The sequence below is a fragment of the Lepidothrix coronata genome, unplaced genomic scaffold, assembly GCF_001604755.1.
Source record: "Lepidothrix coronata isolate B3197 unplaced genomic scaffold, Lepidothrix_coronata-1.0 Scaffold28, whole genome shotgun sequence".
Taxonomy (NCBI): Eukaryota; Metazoa; Chordata; class Aves; order Passeriformes; family Pipridae; genus Lepidothrix; species Lepidothrix coronata.
This window is the reverse complement of record NW_016690208.1, coordinates 5946416-5970748: the sequence shown is the minus strand read 5'-3', so window position 1 is coordinate 5970748 and position 24333 is coordinate 5946416. Positions and strand designations below refer to the sequence as shown.

General features: G+C 52.1%; 1 protein-coding gene across 1 annotated transcript; it reads right to left on the bottom strand.

Moving 5' to 3' along the window:
• Positions 1-1351: 1351 nt before the first annotated feature.
• On the bottom strand, positions 1352-24290 carry CRB2 (crumbs 2, cell polarity complex component). The gene is made up of 13 exons (XM_017809929.1): positions 24281-24290; positions 22974-23672; positions 20774-20969; positions 20258-20397; positions 19837-20019; positions 18864-18977; positions 9161-10108; positions 7829-8385; positions 7385-7550; positions 6039-6900; positions 5033-5149; positions 4455-4581; positions 1352-2571 (listed from the first exon to the last, which is right to left on the bottom strand). The coding sequence occupies exons 1-13, from the start codon at positions 24288-24290 to the stop codon at positions 2344-2346; spliced, it is 4347 nt and encodes a 1448-aa protein (XP_017665418.1). The 3' UTR covers positions 1352-2343.
• Between the last annotated feature and the right edge of the window lie 43 nt (positions 24291-24333).

Genomic DNA, 24333 nt, shown 5'->3' with positions numbered 1-24333 from the left:
TTAAACATTCACACCTGGTCAGTAGTTCTGTGCTCTTCCCTTTGCTTGGAACTAGAAACATTTACAGTCAAAGTAAAAAAAATAAATAAACCCAAAAGTGTACCAGAATAATCAGCCTTTTCTTCTGGTGGCAACGAGCTACAGTGGGCAGGTTCCCACCCTGCTTACTAACAGTATTTTTGAGATTAAAAAGCAGACACTGTGTTCTAAAATATTCTTCATTGATAGTTGCAGTGATTATCCTGAAACACTACTGACTTCAGACCTCACCTGTGCTGCTCTGCTGCATTTCCTGCCACAGGCTCTGCCAGGTGTTTTATATGAAGAAGAAAAGCACATTCAGCAGCTAAAGCAGTAACAGAGGAGAAGCCACAGAATCAAAGCCCTTCTCGGGGCAGTGGAAGGTGAATGTTGTGTCACTACAACACCAACCCTGGTTGGGTCAAAGGGCACTAGTTTGGCTCACTAAGCACCACTCCCCTGTACTGACAAGCCCAAACTGTCTGTCCACAGAGGTAGGATCTACAACTATTTCCTTCTCCCCTCCTCACCCAGCAGGTACTACTTGATGCTCAGTTGTTCTACACAGAAACATCCTCCTTTCACAAAGTTAAACTGTAACTGGCAACTCAGGCTCAGAAAGGCACTTCAGATACTCCTGTGGTTTGGTCTGGTCTCAAGGAAAGCTCCAGCAGCCCTGTCCAGCACAGTGGGATGTACAGCCAGGGAGTGCCCAGACAGGGAGGGGCAGCAGCAGCTCTGGGAAGGATTTCCCACCACTCACTCACCTGGCTTAGCCTTGCAGAGGAGCCACAGGCACATGTTTTTTGAAACGACCATATTATTCACATTATTTCTGAATGCAGTGGTTCGATCCCCATTAACTGGACCTGCCTCACTTACTTGTAGGGTGTTTTTTCTGTTGCCTGCAGGGCAGTGACAGCCCCTGTGGCTCCGACCCCCGGTGCCCGCGGGAGCCCAGGGGCCCTGGCTGTGACAGCTCCCGCTTCTGTCCCTGGGTCTGGGTCCCCTCCCCCCCTCTCCTCCCCAGCCCCTCCACAAAGGGTCGTTTCCTCCCCCTGCTGCTCCTGCCCAAGCAGTTTAACCCGCACTGTGTGTGCAGTGATGCCCTGCGGTGGGAGCAGGCGCAGCGGGGGAGCAGCTTTGGAGCCAGGCCTGTCCTGCACACACAGAGGGGCTGCAGCAGCTCCCAGGGACTCCGAGGAGACACGGCCGTGGTGACCCGGGCTCAGATGAGCCGCTCTGTCGGGGGCATCTTGATGACGTTCCACATTTCCACTCGAGCCCCGTCCTTCTCCTGCCGGCTGGGGCTGTAGGTGCCCTGCGTCGCTCTCCTCCTCTTCATGGCGATGGCCGTGGCTGCCAACACCACCAGGAGCAGGGCAGCCCCCGCCGCCCCCACGGCTCCCACCACGGAGGAGTGGCTGAGGTGAGCCCACACTCGCTGCTGTGGTAGAACAGGGAGTTACTCAGAGCTTCCCCTCACGGCCTCTCACCGCCCTCAGCCCCAGGCCCAGCACCTCCCTTGCAGCTGCACCGACAGCTCTGCAGGCCAGGAGCTCCCCCCTTCCCTGTCCCCTCCTGTCACACAGGGCCCAAGGAATGCAGGGCAGGCTGGTGACCCTTTTCCTGCTCCCCTCTCCCCTCCACACACCCCCCCAGAGTCCAGCACGTGGCAGCTCCAGCACTGCCCCAAGGCCCCGGAGCGCTGCCTGCACCTTCCCTGCACGGTACCGTGGGAATGTCTAACAGCACCACGTCATCCCACATGGATTTGTACAAGGACTGCTGTAATTCCTGACAATTCCCTGTAACACAGGGGCTGTCACAGGGCAGGAGGTCACAGCTGCTGTTGCTGTTGAAGACTGAGAACCTCACACACCTGAGCTGAAAGAGTTGGGAGTGTTTCTCAGCTGTTGGCAAAGGCCACAAACAGTTCCACAAACCAGCCGTGAGCCCCCTCCCCACAGCTCCTGAGCAGGGCCCAGAGCTGAGCCTGCCCAGGGCTCCTTCCTCCCTGCCTTGGGAAGCAGATTGAACGGGGCCACCTCTGCCTGGCAGCGGATGGAGCCAGAGCAACTCCAGCACCTGCCCCGTGCCCAGGGCCGGGCAGGAGGGAGGGCAGAGGCTCCTTGGGAGCCCCGGGGTGGCCGGGCCAGCCGGGGCAGCTCCCTCAGGCAGCGGCTGCCTCGTACGGAACGTCCATGTCGTCGTGCCCAGGCCTTAAGGAAACTGGGATGGGGTGGATCTGCTGCTGCAATGCTGGGAAGAGCTCAAGGTCCGAGCAGACCTTGCAGGTGCATCTCCTTGTCCCGGCAGGGCCTAAATTAGCCGCTCTTCGGGTGGCACCTTTAGCACACTGTCCATCTCCAGCCGAGCTCCTGCCACCTCCTGCTGGCTCGGGCTGTAGGTCCCCTCGGACTGGCGCCTCTTCCTTGCCGTGAGAATCATGAATATGAGCCCAATGCTGAGGAGCAGCAAAGAGCCACAGGCTACAGGGACAGCTACTTCAATTAGTGGGGAGGGGAAGAGAGCACCTGGAGTCCCTTTCTGTAAAAGAAATTAATGGAGAGACAATGAAACCCCAGTGGTTACAATAACTGCAACAGCTGACCCAAACGGTCAGATTAGAGGGAAAAAGACTATTAGAAAAGCAAAAATAAGGCACTTTTTCACACCGGGACAGCCCCTTAAGATGAAAATGCCAGTACACTCAGCATCCACACTGGGAGGCTTTAAAGGGGCCTCCTTACCAACACCAGACTAAAATACACAGGTGCCACTGGCAAAGATCTGACCAGTGTTGCCAAAAAAATATAAAGTTAATGGAGAGCAATGTAAATTTTCAGTAACGCAAAAAAATTTCCCCAAACGGGGGAAAAAGAGTTCAATTATGCATCTAATGGCAAGGCAGAAAACTGATTTGGCTGTTAAACTGTGGAAGAGGCTTGAAGAAAACTTGCAGCAGGAAGGGGAAGATGTTAAAAAGGTCAGGACATATATGGGAGATGGAGATGATAAAAGGCCCAAGTACTGAGAAGAGAAATGAGAATTCTTTAGATTCTGGTGGAATTAAGGATGGTATGGAAGACAACAACAAAGAACTAAAACAACTGTGGAATTTCTGTCATGAAAGAAAGTTTTAAAATTACAATACGCCTAAAAATATGAAATATTTCTTATTGCTAACAATGTATCTGCCACCTTGCAAACCAAAACAATTCCAGCTGGATTAGTTACAGCTTCTGGATGCCATTCAGTTTGTTCTCACGCAACAAAGCACAGAAGGAACATTCCCAGAGGACCTGCAAGTCCTTTTGCCCCTTCCAAATGCCTGAAGTTCTGGTTGATGCCCCGAGCCTGCCCAGACCCCAGTGCAGTGCAGGGTTAGTTCTGGCTTTGCAGAGCATGCAGGTTAGTCCAGCCCAGCAGTGCAGCCCCTGCCTGTGCTTGTGCTGCTGCTGTGGGAGGGGGAGAGAGCAGGAGAGCTCAGCTGCCACCCTGTCCCTTCTGGCTGTCCCCAGGGCAAACAGCCCCAGTCCCCTCCCTGCCCACCACGGCCTGGCCAGAGGGGAAGGAAAGAAGTTCTGCAAAAAGCAAGGTGGTGATGAACATGAATAAAGGAATCAACAAGAAGTGTCCTGGGACAGAAGGGATGGAGATGCCTGAAGGAGTCTGTGCATGCAAACTGGAAATGTCAAGGTGACCTTGGCATGTGTTACAGAGCCCTCGGGAACAGCAACAGCAGCAACCCCCGCCTGGCACGCGGCCCTTTCCATGCAGGATGGGTTAGTACATTCCCAGGTTACCAGACAAGCGGCCTGTCCATGCAACAGCTGTACAGAGAGGAAGCAAGGTGAGGGTCCCAGCCCCCTGCAGGAAGGATCCCAGCCCCCTGGACACTGGGATCAGACACACAGGGACAGCAGGGCCGGGCCTGGGGGCAGCGGCTCAGGGACAGGACACAGCTTTGAACTCGGACCTGAACCACTTTTAGCCCCACTTCATCCCACTTCCCTGCTCCAAACACATCCATTGCTACTCGGATGATCTTTGTAACTCTCATGCAAGACCAAATGGCAACTGAAATTCCATTCTCCTGGAAATTGGGCCAACTGCAGTAGTTGGATTACTGTCCAAAGAGTTGTGAAATCTATGGAAATGTGCAGAGACAACCCCAAAAGCCCTATGGCAGCACGTGCAAACACTGAGAAGTGTTTGCTGCAGTTGTTTGTGTGCTGGAGACCAACACACAGCAGCACTGCAGGGAAAAAACCATTTCCCAGTTCAGGACTCTCTGGTCCCATCTGACTCCCTCCCTGTGCAGGGACAGATCCCCAGCACCCGCAGCCCACGGCCCGGGCCGGCTCCTCCCCGCTCCCGGTGTTTAAGGGCCCGGCTCCTCCCCGCTCAGAGCGCAGGGCGGTGCTTACGTTGATGTCGCAGCGCTCGCCGGTGTAGCTGGCGCTGCACACACACTCGTATCTGTTCTCCGAGTCCTGGCACGTGCCCCCGTTCTGGCACGGGTTGGGCTCGCACTCGTTGATATTGATTTGACAGCTGCAAAGGAAAAGGGTGTTAGAATTGTCACTTATATTCTTGTGCCACAGGACACAAGATCGTACAGTCTAAAAAAGCCTCCTTTACTTGAAAAGTGCCTGTTATATCTTTTTCAGGTGCTTTCTCCAGGGTTCAACAACATGACATTTCCCCCCTTCACACCAACCCTCCTGCTGTGGTTTCTGTGGCACTGGGGCCAGCACAGGTCACCAGCACTGGTAGTGAATTCTCACAAAGCACAAGGACTACTTGGACACAGTTCTTGCTGCAAAACCTGGTGTTGGCAGCAGGACGATCTCAGGGCTCCCTCTGCTCAAGGGAACGGCTGGCGCACACTTCAGGAGCAGCCCTTTGATGGGCACAGGGACATAGGAGAGGGTGGGGCCTGTGACCCTCCCCCGAGGAGGAGCCAGAGCTCTGGCTCCCTGCAGCCCCCCAGAGCAGCACTTACTTCCTCCCGGTGAAGCCGGGCTTGCAGGAGCAGTTGGCTCCCCAGCTCTCCGTGACGCACCGGCCGCCGTTCAGACACGTGAAGTTCTTGCCACACTGCTGGGGTGGGAACGGCCACCTGTGGAGAGAAGGGACAGCCTTTGGAGCAGCCAGGACTGGGGAAGGGCAGGGTGTACCGGGCTCAGGGGGGACAGGGCTGCAGAGGGTCCTAAGAACAGTCACTGGTGTTTCTAGGAAGGACTTTGACACAGGTGGAGAGGAGGAGTCTCAGAAATCTTCCTTAATATCAGAGTATTACTGGGAGCATGCCCAGAGAATATGCAGGAGCTGTGTCAGTACCAGGGCTTTTTTCAGACAGTTGCCTGTTCTTGCTGATGGAAATACAATCAGGGACAGGATACTGCTGGAATGCCCGACGGCAGCACGGCCAGGCCTGGGAAGGATAATGCCAGTACCAGATAACTGCACCAGAACACAGCAGGAACAACAGGAAATTCAACCTGGGAGGGTCAGATAACTGAAGCTCAGCCATATGAGCATTCATCTCCATGTTCCATTTGAACCTGCACAAGTTGTTTTGTTTTTTAAATCAATACAGGAATATGGCAGAGGGAAGTCAAGTCCCAGAGAAGATGGACTTCTTGGGGAACACTAGAGGGAAGTGACAACAGACTAGAGAACTTGCCCTTTAAACAGCTCTGAAACACAGCATGGGGATAACCCACACCAGAAGGAAGGATCCTTATCCTGTACAGGGCTGAGTCCCATCAGTGAGGATTTGGATCTGGACAGCACAGTTTAGGTGCTTCACCTACCAGATACTGGCAATGAAAAATTTTCCTCATTTACTTTGAGTGGTCCCAAAGTAAAACCACCGTGTTTCTGGGGCTGCTGCAGCAGAGCAGCCCCAGCACAGCAGAGCAGCCCCAGCACAGCAGAGCAGCCCCAGCACAGCAGAGCAGCCCCAGCACAGCAGAGCAGCCCCAGCACAGCAGCCCAGCACTTACTCGCAGCGCGGCCCCGAGAACTGCGGGGGGCACTTGCAGGAGTAGCCGTACACCCCGTCCACGCAGGTGGCCCCGTTCAGGCACTGGTGCCGCACACAGTCGTCCACGTTGATGTCACACCTCTTCCCGATGAAGCCCCGGAAGCACTCGCACTGGAAGTCTGCCACGGCATCCCTGCAGTCCCCGTGGACACAGGGGCTGGGCTGGCAGTCGTCCAGGTTGTCCTGGCAGCGCCGCCCCCCCCAGCCCGCGCCGCAGGCGCAGCGGAAGGCGTCGAACAGGTCGTGGCAGGTGCCCCCGTGCAGGCAGGGGCTGGAGGCACAGACGTCGGCCCCGGCACAGCCCAGCGGGACGGGGCCACCCCCAGCCTGCAGGAACTGCTCGGGCTGGGGGTACGGCCGGGGGGCCGGGAAGGGCAGGTACAGCCCCCCGATCTGCACCTGCCCCAGGCAGCCCGTGAAGTTCTCGGCCAGCACGACCAGCACGTTGTTCTTGAGGAAGTCCAAGTTCCCGGCGCTGCCCTGCAGGGTCACGTTCCCTGCCCCATCCAGCCGGAGCAGCCAGCGGGAGGAGGGCGCGGCCGGCTCCTCCATGGACACGGAGATGGAGTGCCAGGCCCCGTCCGTGACCGGCTGCGGGCTCTGGAAGGTGACACCCTCGATGCTGTTCCCACTCCTGATGGTCACAAGCAGGGAGGAGTTCCTGATGGCTACCTGCAGGGAATCCACCTCTTCCACAGCCCAGAGCAAAACAGCATCTTCATCCCTGGTCCTGAAATCCATGTGGAAGCTGCTCAGGGTCACTGATGTGTTGGTGGTAAATTCAATGGCAGAGTTACTATTAAATGTTGCATTAGCCAGACCTATAAATAAAGGGGTAGAGCATGAGGGATTTGAGACAGTTAGTGTCATGTCTGAGACAGACCAATGGCACACTCCTGGCAGGTTCCCTCCCTAAGAACCTCGTAAGCTTAGTGTGAGCAGGATTACAGCCCGAGCTGCTGCATCCCTAAAGCTCTTCCTGTTTACAGTCACACCTCTGGGAATAATATCCAGCTCTGTGTAGTAATTTTTACTTGTCAGTCTCACTGCACAAAAATCCCACTATTCCCCTGAGTCAGAAGAGTGACACAGCCAGGGCAGGTGACAGGCACAGAACCAGCTGTGCTCTGTCCCACCCGGGGTGAACCCACAGAGCCTGTGCTGCTGCAGGAGTGTGGCCCTGGGCACCACTCGTTTTTGCAGCGTGTGTTTGTATTTATTTCAACAGCACAAACAAGGAACATTGATCCTACCCAGGGAACATCAGGGATTTTACCAACACACCAGCAGGGGAACAGAACTTACACACATATCCTGCTACAACGTCTATGCAGGTGGTGGCTTCAGGACAAGGGTCACTTTCACACCAGACTCTCTCTTCACAAAATTTCCCAGTGAAATTTGCTGGACAGCTGCAATGGAAATCATTCCAAGTGACAATGCATCTGCCACCATTCTGACATGGCTCAGACTGAAAAACAAAATGGGGGAATTTAGGGGCAGCATAATTCATCTCTAGGTCGAAGAGAATTTGGTAGAATTGTGACAACAAAGATGAGTATGAGCAGCATTTGAATTAAGAGAGAAGGGAAATGAAATAGCAACTCAACAGCAGTGAAGGAAGCACAAGGGTCTCTGCACAAGAAATTCCTGAGCCCCTGCTTCTCCCTGTGCCCACCACTGACCTACAGGAGCTCCAGCAATTTGGCAAAGAAGTGCTCACAGAGACAAACGAGAGACATCACATACCTTGCAGGTGTCATCGGAGATGCAGCCATTCACAAGGTTTGCAGTCTGGGTCTCGTTGAGTTCCTGTGGCACACTGTAGTTCTCAGCCTGGAAAAACTGTATCTGGTGGTTGTTGAGTTGGATGTCCTGCAAACAGCCCTTGAAGTAGCCCCCCCACAGCTCAGCACTGTCTGGGTCGGGGTGGCCCCCAATAAACACTTCAGAACCAGCTGGCAGAGGCTGTGCCACGAGCTGTCCCAGCTCCACGTGTGTGTCCCACTGCTGAGCACCAACAGTGCCTCCTTGGAAAGACAGAGCTACCAAATGTCTCCTGCCATCAACCACATCCTCTGGAAAGGTGACAGTGTCTGTGGGTGGCACCTCCACCCTCAGCTGGCCGTCCCTCAGGTAGATGGTGAGGCCGGGGCCCGTTTGGTTCCCGATCTGCAGGAGCAAACCGTGGGGCTTCCGACTCCGCAGGAAGAAGGAGATGTTGAAGTCTGCACCAAGGCTGTCAGAAAGGGTGAAAGAGGCAAAGCTGGTGGAGTTCTCCAGGCCAAAGGTGGCTGCTGGGCGCTCTGGAAGAGAAAAGAAACACCCATCAGCTCAGAGACAGAGGGAATGCAGCTGGCACAGGGATGTTCTGAGCTGCAGCTCCTTAGGAATGGGGGCAAATCTTTCTTCTCAATGTTTTCAACCTGTGTCAGGGTAACAATACTCCTCCCCAAACGTCTGTGAAACTAAGTAGGTGAATGTGTCCTGGCTTTCTCTGGAGGGCAGGAATTCAAGCACCCAAGGAGCACGAGAGTCTAGCAGAGCCCTTGCCAACCCAGCAGATTTACTCAAGGACTTGTAAGCCACAGAGCTGCTCTTCAAACTTGTAAACTTGGTAACAGCAGTAACATGCTCAGAATTGAAACAAAAAACTTGAACAATACTAGTACAAGCCTTTCAGGAGCTTGTATTGAGTTATAAATACAATTTTAACTCAAAATTGTCAAAGAGCTTCCTTTAACATTTTGTGGTTTATGTATAAAGAAATACATTCCTATTCATCCTCAACTCAGAAGCTCAAGATGAACTTTTCCCAGTAAAACAACTTCCCTGGCCCTGCACTCACACAGATCTGTCACAAAGGGCAAGTCAGAGCCTCTGGCTCGACCAGGAATAACACACACCACAAAACTGCCAGTCATTCCTGCAGGAGCAGGAAAGGGATCAAGGAGAATTTTATTCATAGAGGCTTTTGCTTTAGTTTGCCCCTGGTCAAGTAGAAAATACTGTTTCCAGAGCTGACATCAATGCTTCTCTAGCACCTCTGGAGCTGGCAGGTGTGGATGCCGTGGCACTTACCATGTGAGCAAGCTGGGCCTCCGTAAGGCCTGGCACAGTCACACCTGAAGGTCGCCCAGAGGTCCACGCAGAGCCCCCCGTGCAGGCAGGGCTGGGAGAGGCACCACTCTGTGCGGTCACAGCCCGGCCGCACCACGGACGACTCTCCCAGCGGCAGATCCGCCGGCAGCACGGCTTCTGCATCCACCTGCAGGTCTTCCAGGCAGCCCACAAAGCCCTGCTGGCTCCGTGTGTTGTTGGCCACTGAATCCTCAGCACCTCCAACATAGAGGCTGGAGAAGGCCCGTGGGCTCTGGGCAGTGCCAGGCGGGACAGGGGCGCTCTGCAGGCACACCCCTGCCTCACAAGAGTCATGCCAGAGCCTCAGCTCCACGGCGCTGTGCACCACAACCTCCACCTTGTGCCACTGGCCGTCATCCACTCTGGGCCCCTGCAGGAGCAGGGGGTACCCCACATCCTCCCTCTTCAGCTCTGCGTGCAGAACACCCTCCCAGAGCTCCAGGAACAGGAACTCTGCTCCGTGGCCCCGGTAAAAGAGCACAGCGCTGGGCAGGGTGGTGCGGAAGCGCAGGGACACGCTGGGCAGCCGCTCTCCTCCTGCCGCCCTCCCGCTCTCATTGCCCCTGGGCAGCTCAGCGAGGAGATACCCTCTGGAAGCAAAGGAAAACGTCGTTGGTGTTGAGCATGTGGCATCAGAGAAGCCAGGCTGGCACTGGCACAGGTGGCCGTGGCTCTCGGCTTGGTAGGTGGGGATGCACAAGGCCTCGTTTTGGCAGTCGTGGGTCTGGCACCCAGTGAGCTTCACAGAGCAGTTCTTCCCTCCCCAGACAGTGCCATCCTGGCCAGGGGCACAGTGGCAGAAATAGTCAGCAATGCCATCCTCACAGACAGCTCCGTTCTTGCAGGGCCCCTCCTCACACTCATTGATGTTCACAGCACATTCCACACCTGTGGGAGAGATGGAGAGATGGGATCTCACTGCAGGCACTGAGACCATTCCCAGAGCCAGCCCAGCACAGCCCCCAGTGCTCCCAGAGCCACCAAAGAGCCCCACACTCGCTGCTCCTGGTGGGAGAGCAGGAAAACCAAAGTTCTGTGTCCTCCCAGGTGCTATTTCCAGAGCTCTGGCCTGGCAGCCACAGCACCCACAGCCTGCTGTGCTCTCCCAAGCTCAACCACCACAGGGAGTCAACATGCAGAGGGGATTAAAGGAACAAAACAGCACAGACAAGGATTTTATGCTTTTTTCTTACTAGATTTGGTATGTTGAAAGTCCAGTTAACTCTATAGATCTGACTGGAGCATGTTCCAGGCACAGTGTTGCAGACAGTGTTAAAATAGGAAGTTACTGGAAAGCCTCGGATTAAAAAATTCAAATTCCAAGATGACCCACCAGTTGTAAAACTCAACAAACTGAATTCCTAATCACACAACAGACAAATCATGCTCCACAGGCACTCTGCCATGCTTGCACTAAGCTGACTTCAGTTCTGCCCAGTCCTGCAGAAGGAGGCTGGGGGAGGTCCTGCACTGCAGCTCTGCCTCCTCAAGGCACGTGGATCCCAACGAGGCCCAAGTAAATTACAGGCCATTACCCCAAATCTGGTTAATGAAGATCTGCTGTCATTTTCCTGAGCACCCCCAGACTGATAGAAGAGCCCTTCTGAAGCAGTTCACTTTATCTAGCTCATAACGTTGGTTTTCACTAATCTTCAGAGACAGTCCCACAGATAAACCAAGCATGGATTATCCCAATCTAATAGCATTACACCCGGATCCAGCCAGCAAGCACAACCAGGGCAGCAGGAAGAAAAAGAAGGAATTCACACACAAAGGAGGGGAATCAAAACACAAAGGACATTTGTAAAGAAAAGCCACTAGACAGAATATGCATGTCAAAGAGATTACAGAGTTGGCTGGGGGAGAGAGATGAGGGGAGATGGGGCATTGGGAGCACTGGAGCTGGACCTGATGTGTGATTAAAAATAAAAATTCAGCAAAGATACAGGCTTCTTGAATATTTGCAGGGATGGTTTGTCCCCTCACAGGCAGAACTGCCCCCATGATAGTCCTGCTGTCTGTCCAAGCTGCTCCCTCTGTCAGCCCCAGTGAGGGTGCTGGTACCAGTGAGAGCTCTGCAGAGAGGGGAGAGCTCCAAACTGTTTGTGCCAGTGTAGGGACACAACACTGTGCAGTTCTGAGAAGCACTGAAAGGGAAGTGCAAGGCTGGAGTAATTCAGCACTTCCCAGCTATGCCAGAGCTGTTCTGCAGGCAACATTATCCTGGGACATTGCTCTCTACTGATGTGAGCTAGAAGAGAACTGCTCTGCAGTGCCTGTGGAAAAGCACTGAATTTGGACACTATCATCTGCCTGGAAGAAGAGCTCAGCTCAGATTCAGAGTTGCTGACACTACCCCAGCACGGCCCTTTTGCCCTGGCTGTTAATGCTGGGCTTGCTCAGCACACAGAGCCCAGGCTGTGAGCTGACCTATAAAGCAAACAGCAGGGACTGAAGATTGCAGCACAAAGCTAAGGAAATGTGTGGGAATAAATGGAGTACACGGGACATCACTGGGCCTGGAAAAATCCCATCTTGGGAGAAGACAGAAAGACTTCAATTGCAACTGAGACAAATCAGTAGAACTACGTGGAGTGGGTTTCTTGGAGGGCTCTCCAGACTGCAGGAGGCAAGTCTGCAGTCAGATTTAGGGGAGAGGCTGTTGAATACGGAAAGACAGGTTTGGTACAGTCCCAACCCCTGGAGATGCTGCTGGTTCAGATCAGAGCTGCTGATATTTACCGGGGCAAGGAGGGGAAGAGAACATTGGTCTGGTTAACAAAGGAGAGATGCCGTGAATTTTTGCATTTCTGAGAGGGCTGGGAGGAGGGGAGAGGCCCGTTTTGCCATTCCACATTCCCAGCCTGCCCAGGAGCTCTCAGGTTGTGCAGCAGCAGCACCACCTGCCTGGGCTGTCCCCAGCACACCCCTGTGGGGTGAGTGCTCCACACCGGGTGGCAAATTAGTCCCCAGGGCGAGTGCACAACCCCAGGCTGGTGGCTAATTAAACACCCAGCTTTCCCATGGGATGCAGCTGCTCTGAGCTCTTAGATTACCTGTTTGAAGGGAGTGGAAAGCAGAAGCTGTACACACTGCTGCCCAACCTCATGGCTTGCAAACAGGCACAGGAGATGTTCAGCAGCAGAGAGGGCAGCTCTTCCTCGAGAGCCAAAACCACCAGCATCATCTTTGTCCCTGTCCCTGTCTGTGCCAGCACACAGCCAGCCTTCCCAGGCTAGCTCCAAACAACCCCTCATGCATTCCTGCTCTCCTAGGAGCCAGGGCAGTGCCAGAGTTGAATTTAGAGCAGTTTTTAAAACAAACTGATAACAAAGGAGACTGTGCAAGAGTTTAAAAAATCTGGCTAACGCCAATTCTTTTCCTGGAAGTCAATGTTACCCCTTGCTGAACAGTTACCTGGGGCTACAGCACTACAGGTTCCAAAAGTACAGATCATTTCCTGGATATCCATTATTCCAGTCTTCTCCAAGACATGGACAGATGTGTCTTTGCAGACACACTGGGAAGCAGATATTAAGAAATTGTTCAAAACCAATTTGTTTCTCTAAGTATAGGATAGGCATCCCTTTTTAGGTATATTTGAAAAAATAAAAGGGGAGGGCACAACTCAGTCTGACAAAAGCAAGTTACTCTCCCCTAGTCCCCTGTGTTCCCTCTAAATTTCTTAGCTCGAATGTTTATTGTTGTTTGAACCATCACTAGTAAGAACAATGTTGCCAATCTGCTTCATTACATCATTAGGAGACTTTAAAACGTTTAATGAGTTCCTTATCTAGTTAAAGACTAACAATAGCAAACCAGTGGAACTTGTTATCTGAAAATCAGACAAGTGGTATTTAAAAGGCTGCTATCTGGAGACAAGGATTCCAAACATCCCAGTTAATTCCAGTGTTTGAGGGAACAGTCCCAAGCCAACAACTCACAGGGGCTGGGTCAGAAACCCTCAGAAGTGGCTGAGCTTTCACCGTATATTCAAATACAAATCCTTCCCCACATTCCAAGTGGTCCCGCTGTGGTGGGAACAGTTCCTAGGTGCAAGTGGGATTAAAGCCCTGAATGGAGTGATTTACTGGCCGCCATTAATCAGCAGAGGTTCATTGTATGCAGTGTAAGAATCATACACCTCAACAGATACATAAAATGTTAAAAGAATAAGCACACATGAAGGGAAATATCCTAATTTTGCTGCCAGCTACCAAAAAACCTTGAAGGACAAGGTCTGTTCCTTGAGACACGGGGTTCAGCGGGGCTGCCCGGCCGGCACCGCCTCGCCTGCTCCAGGAGGCAGCTGAATTCCTAACGACCTCTCCCTGCTGCATCCTAATTAGGGACTGTATTATTATTATCGAAAGAAAAAAGGAAAGGAGGGGGAGAGGGGGCAGAGAGAGAGAATTAGCCGCAACAAACGGCCCCCGACACAATTAGATTTGCACAATTACTGCCATTTCCATGGCAACCCCTCTCTGCCCGCTCTCGTGCCCCAGGAGGTGGGGAAGGGCACGGGTCGGCAAAGGGCAAAAACTACTCCTCAAACAGGCAGCCCCAAACCATGGAAGGGAAAAGGAAAGCTGGAAGACACCTGTAAAAAGCACAGCTAAGGTTACACGGACCTGCCCGGGGTACCCGTGTGCCTGCACCGCTCCCGGAGCCCACAGCCTGGGAGCAGCCCGGGATGGATCCCTGGATACTGCACGGCCCCGGCAGAGCTGCAGCCCAGGCACTGCCGAGCTGGGCCCCTGCCACAAGGACACTCCTTGCCCTGAAGTTTCCAAAACAAAACTTTAGGTCTCTTCAAAATCAAAACATTCTTCCCTTCCAATCAATCCCTGTTCCTCCTCCTGCCTCCAGCCCCCACGGAGCCCCATCCCACCCCCTGCCCCAGGCAGGCACACAGAGCAGGACACGGTGAGCCCTGCCCGGAGCTGTTACCTGCGAGCAGAACAATTCCCTTCAGGATCACGCCAATCAGCGCAGATTCCATGGCCGACTCCTTGTGGACATTGGTGACAGTAAAGGGGAAAAATGGGGGTGAATGGGGGGAGGGATCATAAAACAGGCTGGACCGACAGGGCAGGACGTGTGGAGGTGCTGCCCGTCAGACGAGAAGGGATTGGAGATGAAGCAGCGGCTGGAGCAGAGCCCTGCACTGCGCCAGGTCTAATCCAGCCCGGCCCTGACCCTCCCAGCTGGCCCCTGGCCGTGCTGACACCAGGAATGTGTGCTCCCAGCACTGCCCTGCAGTGCCCACGGCCTCGGCTCCAGAGCAAAGAGCCAAGACACAACCTCTGGCTCTCCCTGCCTCCCAGGTGAATCTGCCAAATTCCATGAACAAGGCCAAAATATGGATTTTTCTTTTTATAGGCTAAGCCAAAAAGCTGCATTTCCACCATTGTGCAATATCTAAACCACAGGAACAAGGAGAGTTCCAAATGCAGAGTGAACCTGGGCTCTGCTGCACATTCAGAACTGACTCAGTCGGGACCATCCCATAGTTTCCCTCCTCCCTGTGCCCTGTTCCATGGATTTGTGAGCACAGGCATTTCCACAGTGTATCACAGAGAAAAGGCTCAGGTTTTAAAGACCACGATCTGTTTCTCTGCAGTCAAACTGGACAGAAGGAAATTCCCTGTGTTAAACTGACTGTACTGGTTTAGACATGGCACTGCAGAATCAAAACTCTTTTTCCTCATTAACAACCTTATCAAAGTAGCTGTTGCAGTCTCCTTTTTTTTCCTCTAGGGTTCTGTTTTGGTTTTTTTTTAAATATAGTTACTTTCATATTATAAAATTCCTGGAGGCAGAATTGTACTTCTGCATTGTAAGGACCCAGAGAAGTCTCCTGTTTCTGTAAAGAAATGTTATCTGGGAGCTTTTCCCCAAACTTGGAGTCTCTGTTAGTATCCATGTCAGGTCCAAGCAAACAAAACTCCCACATGTCAAGGTCTGGAATCTGCATTAGCAGTATCACTAAGATATTAAAAGAAAGCATTCCAACAACTCATGTAGCTATTGCAGTTCCTTAATTTCACTCAATCCAAACATGCCAGTCAATTTTAGAGATATTTTAAGTGGGAGGGATATAGTGAGTGTTTGTTTGGAGTCAAAACTCCTCAGAGAGCCACATCTGGGTCCTGTGCACGCCCAGACCTGTCCCAGCACACATTTGGAGCACTATCTCAAATAGCCACTGAGACTCTTCTGTTGTTGAGGAGAAAACAAATGGGCAGCTGTGCCCATTCAGCCACTACTGCAACAACAAAATGTAACAACTGTGCAGACTGGAAAACATTAAATCCCCTAAAAGAGACCCGTATTTTGGTCTGTACACCCACACATCTCTATTTCCACACCCACAGGCCCCCAGCACGGCCCCTGCTCTCACCTGGCCCTGCACAGCAGGCTCTGGCTGCAGCACACACTGCTCAGAGGGGCTGATTGCCATGGAGCTGGGATCCAGCAGGGAGAAGCCGTGTGGAATGGGAGGGAAGCGGGGGAGTCTCACCCAGGGCTGCCTGGCTCCCTTCAGCTATATTTACCGAAAGGGATTTGGTTGAAGGGGGAACAGGCCTCTAATCTCTTTACTATCTTAACCTTTTAGCTGCCCTTGCTGTAGAGGCAATGTCTCTAAAACAAATCTGACATCAAGAAATACCTGCACAAAAAAAATTAAATCTATCCAAAGGTGGTGAGAAGGAAGAAGCATCTCCCATTTATTTCCTGACCCATGACCCAGGAATTCAAGCCCATTTGATCTGGGCTGGCACCCTCACAGAGTCACCATTTATAGCTGCTGCACAGAAGGTTTCTACTTCTTTAAGGAGACAAAGACACGGTGGCTGAACAAAGTCAGATGGTCAATAAGCACTCCAATTACACCGGGACACTGTCACACCACAGCACCCCAGTGCTCATCAAAGTGCTCCTGTGCCTCAGCCATGGGCAGAAAGGCTCAGAATGTGCCATGATCACAAGGTGCCACTGCCAGGGCGGGATGTGAGTGGTGGGAATGCCGTGCTCTGGGAATGCCACGCTCTGGGAATGCTGTGCTCATCCCTCTCACAGGGGCTGGGCTCAGGACACTGCCTTCCTGAACACAGCTTTGGCAGGAGTGCAAATACAAGGCCATCTGGAAGTTTTTTAAAGAGTGGATGATCCAAACTCCACTTCTGTGGTTACATTCTTGCAGGTTAAAAATGTCAATTTTTGCCCATGTCAAATGGAGGGACCCTTTCCCTGTCCTGGCCTAAACTACTGCCTAGTAAAGATGTGATGGACTGAAACTGTTCCTATGAATAAAGAATTCATTTTGTTGGACATTTTTTTCCCTAAAAGACAGACTTTTCCTAATATGCTTTTTTGACCACAGTTGACATAATTTCCAAGACCATGCAAGATTCACTCTCCTTCACACTTCATTTAGTGCCCATGCAATCTTTTGATTCATTCCATCCTCTCAGGGTACACAAATCCTCTGCTAAAGCACAGACTGTGTGCTGAACAGACTCTTCAGGACCTGTCATGTCGTTCTCTGAGGAATGAGGCACTGCTTTTGCAACAACTGCATTTCAGAGAGAAGGCTCATCTCCCCGCCTGCCGTAGCCTCAGACAGCACTGAGGCAGTTAATTGGCAAAGAATTTCTCCTGACTTGCATTGTTATCCCAACACTCCCCAAATTCCTCAGACTGAAGGCACAAACACAGAGCAGGAACCCCTGCTGCCCCAAGAAAGCATTCTTCATCAGAGTAGCAAGTTCACTTTAATCAGCGGAGGCAGCTTAAGCCCAAGTTCATGGCAGATCTAAGCTGCCACAGAAATGTGTTTTGAAGAGAAACATTATGGGAAGCTTCACAAAGTTGTTCTGTGATCCTAATATGAAGTAATAAGCTGTTTACCCAGCATGACTGTACTGGGATTAATTGACAAAGGAGGGGAGATTAATTGCTATTATTTCCCTGTCAGCTTCACTCCTCCACACGCACTCACTGATCTCACAGGCTGCTCCTGCCTTTCACTGTGTTAATGTGTCAGAACTACCTCAGCTGAGACAAAGTCCTTTACCAAGAGCAATATCCAGAACAGCAACCTGCTTCTAATCCCCTTCAAGTACTAATGAACCCAAATTTGATGCAACAGAATGAACTCTAGTGCTCCTTTGCCCATCATCCCATGTTTCTGTCAGCTTTTCTGCCCATGAGCACACTAAGAATTGGAATGGATTAAACAGATCTGCAGCTTGGCAAAGCACAATGAAATCCTGAGCTCTGTGAGGGTGCTGGGGCACTGGAGGAGGAAAAGAGAACAGGGCACAGATGTGAGTGGGAATTCTGACAAGAAGGATAAACTTCAAACCATCTTTCTGGACAAGATCTCAGCTCACAAGAACAGCATTGTAACTGCCCGAGAAAGCAGCGATAAAGAGCTTAGGTAAAAGCTTCTTTTCAAAGGCCTCATCTACAAAAGCAAATTTTTCTTGGCCTGGCCTGAATTGGCAAATGAGATAGGCCAGAAAACCCCACAAAGAATTCAGCCCACTTACAGAAGGTGTTAACTAGGAGCTGATTTTAGATTCTGGGAATGAAAGTAATAGGCCTTCCCAGGAAAGAGCTGGGCAGGATTAAACCAACACACCTCAACCACTGCAACCACAGAAGGAAAGCAGAAAACTTTCCCATGCAATAAAGGCCTGAGACAGTCTCTGGAATGCTGCTACCTGCTGTTGCAAGTTAAGGGACAAGGTTTTCTTCTGGCATCAAGTTTTCCTCTTTCCCACGAGATGGCAGCCTGGTAACACTGTGGAAAGGTTGCCCTCACCTCAAATAGAGAAATACAGACCACGCTGGGGATCACCTTTCTTATAAACTACTTTGGTTTCTATTGCCCAAACAGAGTTTACATATGGAATTTCAAGATGCAGAGGACTGAGAAGGAATATTTTACACTAAGAAGAGGTTTAGTACCACCCCACAGAGCTGACGTGCAATATTCACCGTCCCTCAGGTTCTCAACCTGAAAACTAAACCCTTAGGGTCAGGCAGGGCATTTGGGTAAGAATCCAGACTCCCCATCCCCTTGTAAACAGAGAAGGCTTCCTTTGCTCACATCACAAAGACCTTTTGACCTCCTAACATAGCAGATTACTGCCTTCAGCCAAAAATGGCTGGCTCTTATCATCCAGGGGTGTTGGGGAATGGAGATGTTTTACAGATGTTTATGTGCTGGTGAGCCAATCTGCTACACCAGGAGTTCCTGACAACTAGAATGTTAAGCACCCTTTTTTATTTTAAAGCTGCTTTTGTTCACCAGGTCAATATGTGCATTGGAAAACCCCACAGCTCTCCCAGGGAACTTTCACTCCAGGATACAGATGTCCCAGATACTCTGATCTTAGGCTGTTTCATAGTTGATCTCCAGACCTAGTCCATGGCCTATCAAGTTATTTGCCCACAATCACACAGCTTTCCCGTGGCATTTGAGCCCTGACCTGCAGACATCCCACTCCCACAGTCCATGGGAGCCCTGCCCAGCTGCCCAGGCTGGAATCCTGCAGCCAGGCAGCAGTGCAGCAGCTCAGAATGAGCCAAACAGAAGGACCTGACTGCAGCCCCCCCTTCCCAGCATTACCTGAATAACCAGGCAGGCAGTGACAGAGGAAGCCGTTCACAAGGTCCTGGCAGAGCCCTCCATTCTGGCAGGGCTGGGATTCACACTCATCGATGTTGGTAAAGCAGGTCTCCCCTGGAAAGTGGAAACACAAAGAGGCATCTGAGGTGCACTCCTGCAGGAGGGAGGGAAAGGATCTGAATGACAATGGCAGTCATCATTTTTTGCACTTCTTTTCTGTCACTTGAAAATGCAAAAGAATTTCCTGAGCTGCAGGATGTCCCTGCAGACAGTGGCACACAGGCACCACCACTGAAACAATGGGGGAAAATGAAGTGTGGAATGATTTTCCAGTGTCAAGCACTGGCAAGGTCAGAACTTCTGAACCATTCTCATCTGTGCCATAGTGGACCAAACACTCATTTTTGTCTCATAAAATAACAAAGTATTACTGTTTATGCTTTCCCACCAGGGAATTTCCCCAGCTGTTAAATCCAGGGAAAGGGTGATATTTCAGTGGAACATCCACAAAGCTTCTAGCTCCAAGAGCACAATATCAAGAAACCCCTTCTCCCACTCTGATTATACAGTTGCTGTCATGAGAGCTGTCTCATCAAGGAAACGCTCCAGGGAATTAGCTTCCTCTGATGAGGAATTTCACAGATATCCCCCAGGGATGAATTCTGCCATATGCATGAGAGACTGACAAAGGGAAACCACCCTGGCACCTGCACAGCCTGAGGGCGTTCACTGAAGCACTGGGGAGTGCACAGGCTGCTGCCTCAGCCTGGAGACAGGCTTGGGCAGAGAATGACACCCAGCTCTCTGCAGTATATTCTGCACTACACTCCCACAGCAGGGAGAGCAGTGTGTTCCTGATGCATCAGGCTGCCACCCTCTCCCAAGTACCCGTGATTTTTGTCACAGATTTGCCCCTTGCCATCTCCTCAAACCCCACAGCAGTGTGTGGATGGCCATTCCCTGTGCAGCTCACCTGTGAAGCCTGGCTGGCAGCGGCACAGGAACCCCGCGGCCTGGCTGGGGCTGAAGGTGCTGGGGAAGTCGGGCTGTGTCCCGTAGTAGGCTGGGTTGGAGCGCTCCAGGCACTCGCCCCCGTTGTGACAGGGCTCTGTCTCACACTCATCCACATCCTCCTCACAGTCCTGCCCCGTGTAACCTGCCAGGAGACCCGTGTCAGCACCAGGCACAGCTTCACTGCAACCCACCTCCCAAACCGCGGGGCTGCCTTTTGGGCTGGTCTGCAAAGGGCAGCAGCACAGCCCCCCTGCCCAGCAGCCCCCCTGCCCAGCAGCCCCCCTGCCCAGCAGCCCCCCTGCCCCGGGCTGTGCAGTATGATCATTAACTCTTTGCCTCAGCACAGCAATGAAGCCCACGCTGGCCCTCCCTGTGCCCACCTGGCCAGCAGGCACAGCTGTAGTGGTTGATGCCCTCCAGGCACGTGGCACTGTTGAGGCAGGGGTTGGAGGCACACTCCAGGATGTCCAGCTCACAGTGGTCCCCCTCGAAGCCCGTGTCACTGCAGTCACAGTGGTACCTGTGGGCACCAAACACAGCAAGGCATCAGCTCTTCCTTGGACTGCAAAGCCCTGTGTGAGGAAAGGGCAAAAGGCGCTCAGCTGGCACTGCTCAAACCCAGTTGTGTTCACACCTTACCCATGGAAAAGTAAATTCAGACACACAGGTATGCTCTCAGCATTGCCTTTGCTGTTCATGCTCTGCAAATCATTTCCTTTTGTATCTGTTCCTCCCTTCTTTAAACACTCCACGAGTTCTGCTGCTGGGAGGGAGCTTCTCCCAGTAACAGCCACAAATCACTGTTAGAGCCACTGGGATGTACAAAACACTAAATCCAATTCCCCCCCAGATTTCTGCCCTGGTGTCTAACTGTCCACCCATCCCTGGTTCCTCACCTGTTCACAAGGTCCTGGCAGGTGCCGTTGTGCTGGCAGGGCTGGCTCTCACACTCATCCACGTCCACCTCGCAGTGCATCCCCTGGTACCCCGGAGCACAGGTGCAGGTGTAGAACCCGATGTGGTCACTGCACAGGGCCCCGTTCTGGCAGGGCTCCGAAGCACATTCATCTATTTCAGCCTCACAGTTCACCCCTGAGTCACAAAACAGAGAAAGGGCTGGGTTAGAAATCCAGGAACGTGCATTTGTGCTGCCTGGAATTGTGAGATGGGGTCACAGGAACCATGTTATGAACCCAAACTGGCTACCAGAGTGATCTGTTCTAATTTTGCCATAGAATATTTGGGAGCTCAGGAAAAGTACGTGATTCTTACAAACTAAGGACCTTTAATTTTTATTTGCTAACAAAATAATTTTGTCTAGACTTTTGGACTTTAGTCTTCCATCAAAACTAAAACTAGTTTCCAGTATTGGCAAAGCTTTAGTCTCTCTCATTCAGGTTTGCTGAAGCAGCCAATCAGTCAGCACTTCCCAAATAACATCCATTTTCTGAGTAAGCCATAAAATCTTGATCTTGCACACAGCTCTTGTGAGGTTTATGACACCTGCTTTGGTACCTTATCAGACTATATTCCACCTCTGAGTTGCCCGTGGCCTGGCATCACCTCCAAACCTTCCTCACTCCAGTGGCACCTGCCAATCCATCTAATCTGCCCTTCTTGGCAAAGGCTCCCCACAGAGTGGACATGGCCATCCTAATCCTGGCGGAATGTGGGCCCCCTAATCTGCTGCTTCAACCCCCTCCATACCCACACTAAACTTCCTTCACCCAAATTCCAGCTGCAAGCACCAGGATCAACATGGTCTTGCCAGCCAGTGGTGCTGGAACCTCTGGGTGAAGCACTAATTCACAAGGCAAAGCCTCATATTTGACATCAGAATAATCTGGAGCACAAGCTCCTCCAGCTGCCTGGGTCATTTTATCACTTCTTGGCAGGGGAATCCCACAATCCTGAACTGAGGATTCAGCCTAAAGATAAAAAAAGAACGTGACTTGCAAAGACAGAATTTTACTTGATACACAAAACCACCAGTAACCTGAAGGCCCACACAGAAACTCGGCCTTTTTTCTCCTTCATCTCTGTTAATTTTTATCAGAGGGTGAGTCAGCACCAGGGACTGCATTCCCAATGTTGTAACTTCTCCTCATTCCACGGGTAATCAGCAGCATTCCTGCACAGCAACCCAACTCCTTAAACACTTCAGTCTGAATGGGAGGAAGGCTGAGAAAGTTCATGTGCGAGGTGGTACCAGGCAGAGTGGGCACATTCCAGCCCCTTCCACTCTGATAAGCAGGGCTGGGGGAAGGAGAGCCCCCCTGCCTCCCTCACAGATAACCCCCACGTGTGGATTCCTCCCTGAGCCACATTAGCACAGATGCATAAAACAGAGATACTTATGTCACATGCCAAATACACGTTTGCCAGGCATGAAAGAATTGGAAATCTCCAACTAAAAGTCACTTTATTCCAAAAAACAACTACTTCCCTCGGAAAATCCTGCTAGACAGGACAAAGAACTAGAGGGCAGGTAGGCAGAGATCAATTATACTTGTAAACAGTAATATCCATTTCCTGATGTTTATGTATATCTCCTTTAATTTCATTCTGAGAACTAATTACACTACTTTATATGTAGTACTCAAGTCTCAGACAGTCCACCCACTTCCACTCTTGGATCTGTGTCTCTCAACATCCACACCATCCATGGAAATCAAAGCCTCAACTATTGCCTGGAAGCCAAAACAAGCCACGCACCATTTTTCACACACAGCACCAAACACTCCAGAAATACAAGTTGTGCAGCACAGATGGAGTCTCACAGCTGTAAAACAACAGCATCTCAGGTTGTCACCAACAGCCCAGGACACCTCAGGAACTGCAGGAGCAGGGAGATGTGCCCTGACCCTGGGCAGTGGGTGGGCAGTGCCTGTGTCCCTGTTCCCAGCCCCAGGCAGTGGGTGAGTGGTCCCTGTGTCCCTGGTCTTTGTGCCCCCTCCCATCCTCAGCAGTCCCTGTGCCTCATCCCCATCCCTGGCAACCCCTGTGCCCCATCCCCGCCCCCGGCAATCCCTGTGCCCTATGCCCATGCCTCCCCGTGCCCCTCCTGTCCGTCCCCGTGCCCTCCCATCCCCGTACCGGTGTAGCCGGGCGGGCAGCGGCACTCGTAGTGGTCCATGTGGTTGAGGCAGGTGGCGTTGTGGCGGCAGGGCCGGGAGGCGCACTCGTCGATGTCGATCTCGCAGTGGTAGCCCTGGTAGCCGGGCACGCAGAAGCAGCTGTACTCGCCCGGGCCGTCCCTGCAGATCGCGCCGTTGCGGCAGGGCCCCGAGGCGCACTCGTCCATGTCGTGCTCGCAGGTGGCCCCGGTGAAGCCGGGCGGGCAGAGGCAGGAGAAGCCCCCCGTGCCCTCGATACACGTGCCGTTGTTGAGGCAGGGCTGGCTGGAGCACTGGGCGCTCTCGGGGTGGCAGCCTGCCCCGCTCGGTCCCGGTTGGCATCGACAGCTGTACCCGTTGTCTCTGTCCACACATTCCCACCGGGGGTCAGAGCAAGGGCTGCTCTCACACTGGTCGGTGTGGTCACAGGCGGTACCTGTGGGCCCGGGCTCACACACACACGTGTACTCCAGGAGCCCTGGAGTCGGGGTGCAGCTCATGTGGGCAGGACAGTCATGTTTGGTGCAAGCATCATACAGGAGTTCACAATCTCTGCCCACGTAGGCTACAGGCTCCACGGGGCAGGTGCACTGGTAACCCTCTTCCAGATCCTGACAGCTCCCACCGTTCTCACAGGGGGATGAGGAACAGCCACTGTCATTTTCTGAGTATGAAGTTCCTGTTGAGAAAAGACTTTTTGTCAGTCAGCATTTGCAGCTCTAAAGAAAAAAGTTCTGCTGATCACCACATACAACTCAGAGATTGCCCACCTACATTCCACACTCCAAGGGGCTGTTCCAGCCATGAGCTGAGAAGGATATCGGAGAATCAAACATTTACTGTAAATCAGACAACATAACAGGCCTTTGTGTGGTGGCAATCAGGAATTTCTTGCCAAGTTGTGTGAGTAGGTACCTGCTTTTTTAGGAGACACTCACAAACCAACTATTTCACTTGTGCTTATTCATCCATGAGTCACTTTGAGAGCAGTGACACGCATCACCTTAAATCCATTCACAAGATTAACTTCGTGTAAAATTCCATGACCCCTTTCACTGGCAGGGCACAGCACTGGTGCCTGGAAATCCAGAGAGGCAGGATGGGCTGAGGTACTGGTTGTGGCTCTGAATATCCCAGAGGCTCCTTCTGGGGTTACAATTTTTTCTCAGCTAATCCACCAGTGATTTGAAGATGCTCCCATAAATTATCCAACCCAAACTCCAGAGGGACACATTTCACAGTCTCTGATTCCATCAAGCTGCTCAGTTTGATACCACTGGCCCTCACCTCTCCCCATGTTAGACATGCATATTCACACAGCAGGAAATCTTCAGGTGTTA

Excerpts from the sequence above, each read along its gene's own strand:
- CRB2 (XM_017809929.1), bottom strand. Across the intron at positions 7,551-7,828 it reads TCTCCGATGACACCTGCAAG|TCTGAGCCATGTCAGAATGG; the intron begins GTATGTGATGTC and ends TTTGTTTTTCAG. Across the intron at positions 2,572-4,454 it reads GCGAGCGCTGCGACATCAAC|AAAGGGACTCCAGGTGCTCT; the intron begins GTAAGCACCGCC and ends TTTCTTTTACAG.